General features: G+C 52.4%; 1 protein-coding gene across 1 annotated transcript; it reads left to right on the top strand.

The window, feature by feature from the left end:
- The first annotated feature begins 9699 nt into the window (after positions 1 to 9699).
- LOC111151222 (coiled-coil domain containing 182) lies at positions 9700 to 10220 on the top strand. The gene has a single exon (XM_022509017.1). It carries the CDS (start codon positions 9759 to 9761, stop codon positions 10218 to 10220), a length of 462 nt encoding a protein of 153 aa, XP_022364725.1. The 5' UTR covers positions 9700 to 9758.
- Positions 10221 to 11085: the final 865 nt, after the last annotated feature.

The following is an 11085-nucleotide window of genomic DNA, read 5'->3' on the forward strand; positions in this document are numbered from 1 at the left end:
GGGTACAGGCTCTTGAAGAGTTGATGGCAGGTCAGCCTTATCAGATACATACGAATGGAAGATGGACAAAGGAAGCTACCCCTGTAGGACTTACACACCTAATTCCTCCGGGACCAAGGTGTAGCCTTGTGAGGCTGGTGGCTTTTCCGCCTCAAAGGGATAGTGCGTGGGAAGCCCCTGGGCCTGCTATGTGGACAGCACTAAATGAAGGGTAGGATTTATTATCATTATTTTTATGTTTGGTAAATTATTATTATTAATGCGATACTTACAGGAGAATCACTCGACAGTGTACTCAGTCGTGAAGAAGAAGAACAAAATGCAGGACTGTATGTGAGATGCTGAAAAAAGTATTGTAATGAGGAAGTGTAATTAGGGACTTAATAATTTCTTTTTTAGCTAACTGAGAATGGATTCCCTGCACCACGTGAAGTCTATTGTTCGGTTTCTGCCTGTTGGACTCTCGCTGGGAGTTCAGTAATTCATTATGTGGAGAAGTGGGGGACTCCCGGAATATAAAAGGCCAGCTGGAGCCTCCCCGAGGAAGGAAGAGAAGGGGAAGCTGCTTGGGCCGCCCCCTTCCCCTCCTCCTGGGCTTCCGCGGTGCCCCGTGACGCTGACGAGTGGGCATTCATGGTGGATAGACACACTTAGCCAGGATGACCAGGTCAGGGACATGGACGTCCACGCTCCTTCAGTAGGCTGGGCCTCCTGAGTTCACTCCTGCCCTAGCCAGCTCTGACCACGAAGACTTCCCTCCCTCCCCGATCACCACATGCTGGGAAATCACACAGGCCAGGACAAATCTGACCCACAGCATCTGACTAGTGCAAGATTCCCAAGAGAAGAGACTAGGGAGGGAGGAGAAAAAGCACAGAAGGCAAGAAGACCTATCACGTTTTCTAATCAAGGAAGCAGGTGTGACATGGGTTAAGTTTAAAATCCTCCTCCAGAAGTTTTTGGGGTCTAGTATTAGGGAGTCTCAGATATTGATTAGCTCAATGATTTATTATTATTATTATTTTAAGTAGGTTCCTCACCCAGCTTGGAGCCCACTGTGGGGCTTGAACTCACAATCCCAAGCTCGAGACCTGAGATCAAGACACTTAGCGAGGCACTTAACCAACTGAGGCACCCAGGTGCCCCTTAGCTCGATGATTTTAAAACTGGCAATCTTCAGAATCATCTGGAGGCCTAGTTAAAACACAGACTGCTGGGCCCCACCTCCCAGAGTGTCTGATTCAGAAGGTCTGGGTTGGGTCTGAGAATTTGCATTTCTAACAAGTTCCCAGGTATGCTGAACGTTGCTGATACAAAGACCACGCTTTGAGAAGTGTTGTTGTAGCTTGTTGGAGAGCATCAGAATGATTTTGGGGATCTTGTTAAAAATATTAATTTCTAGGTCCCCTGTAACAGTCATGATGTGCTTGGCTGCAATTAACACAATGCCAGACAACAGTTACCTGAACAAGAAAGATTTAGTCACATATCAGCTAAACTGGAGGTAGATAATTTGGGGTTTGGTGTTTTATGTTGTAAAAAATGGGGGGAGGGTGTCTTTTTATTTAATTGCTTATCTTAGGTTTGTTGCCTCATGATTGCAGAATGGCTGCCACAGTTCCAACCATCATTTTCTCATACAACTATGTCCAAGCCAGGAAAAGAGGCAGGAGCGCCCCCCCTCCACTCCCCGAATCTCATTCTTTTACATCAGATGTAATACTTTTCCATATGTCTTTTCTTTACAACTCATTGGTATGAAGTGTGTCAGAGGCAGCAGCACTGGGGAATGGCATTATTGAATGCATCGATGCATCGAGGCTCACAGCCTGGGGCTGGGTGATGGCTCACCTTACCCGAGCATGTTATTGCCTGATCAAAATAAAATTCTATGACCCAAGGAAGAAAGGAATGTTATGGGGCAGAGACTAATGTGTCTGCCCCAGCTAGGGTGACTTGTCCCAGATCTCTTGGGATAGGTCTGGTTTTAAAATGTAAAGTCTCACATCCTAGGAACCCCCTTAGTTTAGGGCAAATCAAGAGGATTGGTTGCCCTAACTTTAGTCTCCCAAGACCTGAATTAGCATCTCTAAAGGGAGAAATCCAGACCTTAAAAATGACTTTTAAACTTCCCCCCAAAGATTGTAATGTATATCAAAGTTTGAGAATCACTGGGCTTAAGTGTCTATGAAGCCAAAACAGAGGACTCACGGTTGACATATTCCCAGCCAGCCTCAGAGCGGGAGGACATTCCAGATGGAGGGATGTGGGTAAGACGTAGGGCTGGGGGTTCTCACAGGATCAAACTGAACGTTAAGCCTAGGCAGGCCTGGGATCTTCAAACTCCATCCTCTGCCTGCTCCTTGTCCCTGCGAGAAGGGCCAGGCTAACCTGAAGCCCCCTGCTGTGGGTGGTCTGGAGTCCCGCAGCCACAGAGCATGTGACACTGGAAACTATAGGTTCCAAGTGCTCTCAGGACAGACAGCCCATCTTAGTCATCTGCTGGAGCAGCGAGCTCCATGCCTGTCTCATCGTAGTCATTCGGTAAATGTGTGTTGAACGAACGAATGAATGAATGAATGGGGAGGGCTGCACTCCCGAACAAATATAAACTCTAGCCCTTGAGCCCCTAACCATCCCTGTGACAGCCAAGTGCCCAGAGCCAGAAACTCCTCTGCCTCATCTGTGAGCTGGCAGGACCCTGGCAGCGGTGGGAGTGGGGTTCCACTCCCACCCCAGGTTACAGGATGCCGGCACCCTATCTCCCCAGCCCAGGCTCAGGTGGGAAGCAGTGTGTGTCCCTGCCGCACAGCGCGCTGGATAACTTTCCGATGGTTTGAGGTCATTACTCATCATTAGGAGTCCTGGTGTCTGGAGTTTTCCAGGTGATCAAAGCTCCTCTGTCTGGAGCAGCCAGGCAGGCCCTGGTGTCTGTCACCAGTAATCCCCCCCGCCTCGCCAGGCAGACAGTTAAGTAACCCAGGAAGGAGGGAATTTGGTTTTTAAGCTCAGATAATTCAGCCTGACACCCCGAAATGCAGACAGTGGCTCTAGCCCAGCCTGAAGAAGTTGGCCAGGGCCAGAGGGGTGTGGGCCAGAGGGAGCCATAAAGCCTTTCGGTGCTGGCTAATTGTAGAGCCCCTGGGCTCCCTCCTGCCCCAGCTTTCCTCCTAGCTCTCCTGGGCGGGGGCTGTGGGTGGGAAGGAGACTCCGCCCCTCACACGACACTGGGCCCAGGTCACCCATCTTGCAGGTCCTGACAGTTCAGTAAGACTCACCGATTCCTTCCGCGATGGGGAGGAAGGAAGGAGGTTTAGCACAATGGCGTTTTCTGATTTTCAGGAAAGATGGGGACTAAAAGTTTAGGCCTATATTTTTTTCTGATTGGATCTTTGTGCAAAAAAGCTTGCTCGTGCCGGTCCTAAATGGCGCACACCAAGGTTCCTGCCCATGTGGAAGGCCGTCGGAGTGAGGAGGAAACCTCCGGAGCGTCTTAGTCTGGGGGATAGACTGGCTTTGCTGAAGAGTTTAAGTAAACATCCAGGTAGCAGCGTCCCGAGGGGTCCTTTAAGAAAATTGGTGTTGAGGGCGAGGGTAGAAGTTTCCAACTGGGGTGATGTCGGGCCCTTCCTGGCACGCTCTCCAGGCCGCTGTGAGGGCCTGCGGGCTCTGGGGGGGCTCTCTTCTGTGAGGCTTCTTCTGCCCCAGCTGAGTTCCGCGCCCAGCCGAGCAGTGGATGGTGCAAGACGGACGTCAGCACGCCCCAGCACGCTTTGGAGGCCCTCCTGGCATAAGCCTTGGCCTCCAGGGCTGGAGAGGGGCCAGCTCCACAGGGGGCGGGAGGGGGGGACAGGGGGGGCCTGCATTTCTCCTGTCCAAGGACCACTCCTGTGTCTTCAGACCCACTCCCACCAAGATGTTTTACATATTTTAATTAAAGTGCCGCCCTGGGCTGGCAGAGCCCCTGCTAGATGGCTCCAGTCTGAGCCGCAGGGCCGTAGCGGTGTGAAACACGCATCCGACCGTGGGCTCCTGCTCTGGAGAAGGCTTTGGCAAGCATCGCCTGAGGCGGGGCCGCTCAGCTTCCAGGAGGGGAAAGGAGCTTGGCGGGTGGCGGGCAGGTGGCGGGCGCATCCAGGGGTGGCCAAGGCAGGGGGCTCAGGGATGGGGGAAAGGCTCAGGTAGGAAATGGCACAGACTGTTTCCGAGGACCAGCTGGCTGGTGGGCTGGGGATGATCAGACTCTTGCACACACACGGCCCCATGGACACTCCTTATCAGTGTCAAATTATGACAAATGGCGATGGGTAACAGTTGCTGGGGGACAGCTGCCACGTCTCAGAGGGAAGCAGGTATTTTTAGCACTGCGCCTTGGGGCTCTGGCTCCAGGTTAATTAATCATGGGGAACAGCACTGAGTTTGGTGCTCGCTCCTGGGCCCCGCACCCACCCCAGCCCTGTCCCCATTCCCCAGACTGGAATACCAGCCACAGGGGCCGGAAGGCAGGCATAGCTACAGTAGCCCTTGGTGGCCCTCATGCCACATAGGGTACACTGCGGGTACCATCCCATGCCTCTCCACGGCTGGGGCCCCACACCCCTCCTTCCCTCCTTCTCCTCGGGGCCCCCACTCAGCAGGGCCTTTTAAGTTCCTCCAGCCTGTTCCTGCCTAAAGCCTTCCCACTTGAGCTTCCATTTTGAACATGACTCCCAGGTGTCCTCCCCAGGCTATGTCACCCCAAATGCCCTCCCTCCCACATGCCCTGCCTGAGAGCCCTGCCCCAGGCCCTCTGGCACGCTGCCCGGTTTACTTGCTTCAGAGCACTTAGCACCAGCCCACGTCACCTTAATTGTTGATCGCTTCACTTTATTGTCTGTCTCCTTCCAGTGAAGCGCCAGTGGCTTGAGAACAGGGGTCTTCTCTATCTTGTTTGCTGACTTAGTGTCTACGGGGAAGGTACTCAGCAAATGTCACCGGATACGTGCTTGGACGGATGGCTGGACGAAAGGCGGGATGGGTGGATGGACAGAGGGAAGACCCTTTATGGGATCTAAAATGCACTGTGTCAAGATTGTTGTCGTTGATAGGGGTCCATCTGGGGAGATGCTGGCTGTGTCGCCGCATCCTCGCCCAGGCCAGCAGCTGCCAAGGGAGGCCCAGGCCCAGGGGATTCTGGGAAAAGAATTTTCTGGCTAGGGCCAACAGCTGTTCTGCTCTAGAAACATCCAACCACATGCTTTTCGGTGTTTGTGCAAGATTGCTCTAATTTTGTTTTCTTTCATAACTCTTTCTTGGGATGGGGAGAGATAGACCCATTTTCAGGATTTCCTAGAAGATTGTTTCTCCATACCACCTGAAGGCTGACATCAGTAATTCATTTGGGGGAATTACTCAGGGGCCTTTCACCATTTCCTCTTCAAATAGAACTATTCTTTGCAGAAGCCCCAGCTGGTTGCCTATCCTCCCCATCTCACTTGGGCACAGAACCCCAATATTATATTGGGAGGACTTATATTGGGAGGCCAGGGTTTCAGGGAGGCCAGGCCCAGCCCCAGCCCAGAAGGGGACCCTGTAATGTGTGTGAGCTATCTTCAGGACCTCCATCCCCCAGCCAGTGTGTTGGGGGAGGAATGGGGCTGTGAGCAGCTCTGGAGGGTTTCCCTCATCTTGAAAGACATACACAGGGGCATCTGGGTGGTGAAGTTGGTTAAGCATCCAACTCTTGGTTTTGGCTCAGGGTGTGATCTCAGGGGCATGAGATCAAGGCCCCACACTGGGCTCTGTGCTCAGTGCAGAGTCTACTTGAGACTCTTTCCTTGTCCCTCTGCACCTTGTGCTTGTGTTTTCTTTGTGTTTTCTCTAAGTAGATGTATCTTAAAAAAAAAAAAAAGGGAAGAAAGAAAGGAAACATATGAAGGGGCATCTGGGTGTCTCAGTTGGTTAAGCATCTGCCTTTGGCTCATGTCATGATCCAGGGTCCTGGGATCGAACACCGTGTCAGACTCCCTGCTCAGCGGGGAGCCTGCTTCTCCCTCTCCCTCTGCCCCCTGCTTGTGCTCTGTCTCTTGCTAAAAGGAAGAAAGAAATAAAGAAAGAAAGAAACATACATGAAGGAATGTACCTGAGACATGTCCTATTTCCTGATCCTCAAAAGGATCAAGTTTATTTTGTACGCATAGTCAGAGCATGGGGGGGTACACATGGCAGAGGCTGGGGGAGGCTGATGACCCAGGTGGTTTCCATTCTCAAAGGGTGGGCAGAGCTCAGCAGGAATGTGCTTCAAACCAGTGGTGCCCACCCCTGCACCTCCTAAAGCATGCCCACTCCTGAGCCCCTATCCATTCCGGTTGTCTGATTCTCAGGGGGTAGGGGTCTTAATCTCTGTGGAGTTGATACCCTCCTGCCCTGGCCCCCCATTTTTTTGAGACGTGGGGAGCCTGTGAACTGTGGAAACAGACCAGGGGCAGGGAAACCCTCCTGACAGTGGCCTGGAAATGCCTTGCCAGAGATGCCCTTGCCGTCCTGAAGGGCCCCAGTCAATCTGTTCCCTTCCTTTCCTAGGACTGGAAGGAAATTTGTGAGGAAAGCACAGCCCTGGATGATAACTCTTCTTCGGGGAGGAGCACATTCAGAGCATGTGCACGTTGGGTTGTCCCAGCTGAGGACTCTCCGAAGGTTCCAGAGGTCTGGGGTCTTCTATGGACAGAGTGCTCATTCGTTCTCCCTCAACCTTGCTGAGGCTCTTGTGGGAGCAGCCCTCCCTGGCCGGTTCTGGGGAGCAATGAACCAAAAGCTCCTTAAAAAGCACCAGGGAGATTGAGAGATTGCCATTCCTTCTTAACTGTTGCTACTTTGCTTTCACAGTCGGGTTATGACCTCCACCATTCCCTCTGAGGAACAGAGAGAAAGGGGCAGAGACTCCAAATCAGAGAGAAAGAGGCACAAATAGAAAAAGACACTTACAAAAATGACAGAAACCAGAAGACAGACCCACATTCTTTTTTTCAGTGATTAAAAGAAAGTACTCATGGAGAACCTACTATGTGCGGGACTGCACACCCACCCTTAATGGATACACCACAAGACGGAAGTCTGTCCACACCAGCTCCACAGACCCTCCGCGGGATTTTGGGCAAGAGAATAAAGAGCATGCTGTTCCCTCTCAGGCCAGTAGGTGGCGCCATGTCAGAGGGAAAGTTAGGGGAGTCGCTGGATTTGATAGCCACCTATGGACATAAATTCAATTTCATCTAGTTCTCTGAGTGCCATTATGTGCAGGGCAACAGGCAGGACACTCGAGGGTACATAGGATGAGAAATGCAGGGAGCCTGGTGGCTCAGTTAAGCAACTGCCTTAGGCTCATTTCGTGATTCTGGTGTTCTATGATTGAGCCCCACATCTGGCTCCTTGCTCAGTGGGGAGTCTGCTTCTCCCTCTCTCTCTCTGCCTGCCACTCCACCTGCTTGTGCTTCTCCCTCTCTGTCAAATAAATAAATAAAAATTCTTAAAAAAAAAAAAAGGATGAGAAATGTACGCTCGCTGTCATCATGGAGTTTATTGTGCTCTTGGGGACTGGAAGGATAAGCTCCCAGGTCACAAAAAAGGTGAAAGGGGTAAGTGCCTCAGGAATGGTTCAGAGGAAGGCCTGCATGGATCTTAGGACCAGAGACTGCAGAGAAGCCATCTCCCACCCACTCACATTGTATGGGAGGGAACTGAGAAGGGAGCTAGGTGACTAACCCATGGTCCCACAGCAATTTCAGACTCCCAATCTGCTGACTCCTCCAACAGTGCTCTTTTCACCAAACATTCTGCCTCAATAACTGGGGCTGCTGCCCCACCTTGAGATTCAAAATACTGCCTTAGTTTTGCCATTACCTCTCAAAATGCCCCCTCTGATGCCTCCTGCAGGGGACTCCAGCTAGGTCAGTCCTCGTCTCAGGGACGGCAGCTGTCCTCATGAAACGTCCTGTGGTGCTGGGGTCCCCTTGCACCACTCACGAGAGCTGACTGTGTGCGCCTCTACCTGGAGGTGCTCAAAAGCAGCCATGGTGGGCGCAGTTACACCATGGAAATTGGCAACAGCTATAAATCAGAACCTTCCCCTTGCCCCCCACCTCTGCCCACCACCCAGGGAGCTGCACACCACTGATTTAGCATTCCTGCTTTATAGAGGAGGTGAGGTCGTCTGCCAAAGACACACAGCTTATAGGTGGTGGAGCTGAGACCCCTCCCGGGCAGTTTGTCCTGGGGTGCTTAGCTTAGGGCAAAGCCAAGAGAACCTAGAGCCCTTGGATGCTTGGATGCAGAGAGGTCTAGGCTAATCCTTGGTATCTTGTGTGGGTGCTACCCATGGCGGCATCATTAGCATGATGTTAATATTGGAACAAGAAGCAGTTTGGGCAAAATGGGAACTAGTCCAGCTTCGGATAGATTGGATTTGAAGCACGGTGTTGGAGATGCTCACACGTGGAGGCTAGGAGAGAAGTCGGCGCAGGACACTGAGACAGGCAGGATAGAGGTCTGTTCTTGACTAAACTGACAAAAGCTAGCTAGAAACATTTTCCTTTCTTAGAGTATTCAGGTAAGAAGTGCGAGATTCACCCTTTGTATGGTTCTCATCTGTGTTGACACTGAGGCATGACCCAGCAGGGCAGGAGTGGGGCGCTGGGCACTTGCCCCACTTGCTCCCTGGTCAAGGTGCAGAGTGAGGACTTGGTACTTGCTGAATAAATGAGGGAATGACCTGATTTCACCCCACACAAAGCTGACTCAGCACTGCCATGGACCACACATTAAAACCCAAGTATGTGCCTCATAACTTCTAAGATGATCTAGAATGCTGGCATTGTTATAAGAGTATGGATGTGGGGGGCACCTGGGTGGCTCAGTTGGTCACCTGTCTGCCTTTGGCTCAGGTCACGATCCCAGGGTCCTGGGATCGAGTCCTGCGTCAGCCTCCTTGCTTGGCGGGGGGGCCTGCTTCTCTCTCTGCCTGCCACTGCCCCTGCTTGTGCTCTCTCTCTCTCACACAAATAAAATCTAAAAAAAAAAAAAGAAGAGTATGATTTGAAATAAAAAATTACTTTCTTTTTCTCCTTCTTTTCCTTCTTCTTTTTCAGCATTTTTAGAGCTGGAAGTGAGCTTAGGCATCAACTATTACAATGACCCATGGAATTTCTTGTGCCAGGGGATCTGGAAGGACAAAGTCCCAGGTCAAGAAAAGAGCGTGAAGATAGTTAAGTGCTTTAGGAGGAAAGGCTGTGAAGACTTTAGAAGGTCTGAGATGGCCGAGAAGCCAGTTTGCCTGTGAGGAGCAGAGGGCCAGAGACCGTTGCGTGGGGGAGCACCCGTGCCTGGCTCACTGGCCCGGCCTGCCTTGCGCTGTCCTGTTCGCTGCCTGGCTCTGGGCCTCGGTTTGTCCCTCCAGTAAAAGCAGAGACTGTGCTCTGGTTCTGGGAGGGGAAATGAGTCGATGAAAATCCACATAATAGGAAGACAGCTTGGGCAGATGAGCAGAAATAGCCCTGGATACCAACCAAGGAGGCTACAATATGCAAATGAGTTGACTGTGGCTTTCCTCCTGGTTGGCTGAAGGGACCCCGACATCACAATGCGCGGGGTTTCTCCACTCCAAAGGATTGTGGCCAAAAAAAAAAAAAAAAAAAAAAGGAAAGAAAAAGAAAAAAAGGAAGAAAAATCCACGGACCAGACAGGTCTCTTAGCTCCCTCTCTTTGTCCGAACGGGAGGAGAAGCGATGGAACCTCTCTACCATGCTGGGTCCATCCTCATGCAGGTGAACACCTTACAAGGGAAGAAGATGGTGGAGAGTGGCCTCCAGTCTGGAGACTTCTCCCTCCCTCAGTCCTGGCCTTCCTGCCTCCTGCCCCCAGCCGACCTGGAGCTCCTGCAGCAGAAGGTAGCGGGGGTGCAGCGGGAGCTGGAGGACTTTAAGAAGGAGGCGCTGAAGGCCATCCGTTACCTGGAGGACGCCTTCTGCGAGATGAACGGCGAGCTGGCACAGCAGGAGGAGCAGGCGGCCCGCGTGAAGCAGCGGCTGAGGGAGGAGGAGGACCGGGGCGTCGTGCGCAACAAGGTCCTCACCTTCCTGCTGCCCCGCGAGAAGCAGCTCCGGGAGCACTGCAAGCGGCTGGAGCGCATGCTGCTGGGCTCCGGCCGGGACGCGCTTGGCGCCCCCAGGAAGATCCAGACCGACTGATGCCTCCCCCCGAGGGAGCCCAGCTTCCAGCAGAGCAGCCAAGCAGAAGATTTTGTTTTCAGTGGGAGGACCAACCCTAAGTCCTCATCCATTCACTTCCCCTCCCCATGTCCACTGCTTTCCTTCTACCTCAATAACACCTTGCTGAGAGGCGAACAGGCCCCAGTATGTTCTTTGGTGAAGCTCGCTTGCCCAGCATCATCACAGAAGGAGGTGCCCCACCCCTCCTTTCAGACACCTGTAACTTTCACCGTTAACTGGTTTCCTGTTTGTAACGGTCATGTCGCTCAAATGTATAACATGGTTGTTTTTAATCTTCTTAAATGGATGTGTTGAACAGATTTACCTTTCTTTTCATGACTCAAGGCTCTCCTGGTCGTTATTCAATGATGCATGGTCCCCTGAGAGGGGTCGATCGTTCCCCGGAGCCCTGACCGGCCTCCGAGGACTGTCCTTTTGTGGTTCACATCCCCGCCTCGTGGGCTTTTCTGCCTGCTTTCCTAGTTAGACTGCCCTGTCTCACCTGTGTTTCCTGATTCTGGCGCAGCTGAACTTCCTTCGCATTTAGTCTGGCCAAAGAGATCAGACACAGCTCATTAGGGCTGGGGTGGGTGGGGTCTGGTGAGTTTCGTGCACAGATGCACCGAGCCTCAGACCCCGTGAGTAGGTGGGTTCCAGAGAAGGGCCGCTGGCTTTCACGCCTGACCCATGGAGCAGAACCGGTTACGATGCCCAGACTTTTCTCAGGCCGTGTCCTCACACCATCCCCCCTACTTCTCAGGCCCCTTTGGGCGCAAGTGCCGCTTCCGCATTGTGCCCAGGGGGAGGCTGACTGTAGTTCAAGGCCGGTCGTCCGTGCTCATCA

This window comes from Enhydra lutris, unplaced genomic scaffold, assembly GCF_002288905.1.
Source record: "Enhydra lutris kenyoni isolate GAN:26980312 unplaced genomic scaffold, ASM228890v2 scaffoldscaffold26, whole genome shotgun sequence".
Lineage (NCBI taxonomy): Eukaryota > Metazoa > Chordata > Mammalia > Carnivora > Mustelidae > Enhydra > Enhydra lutris.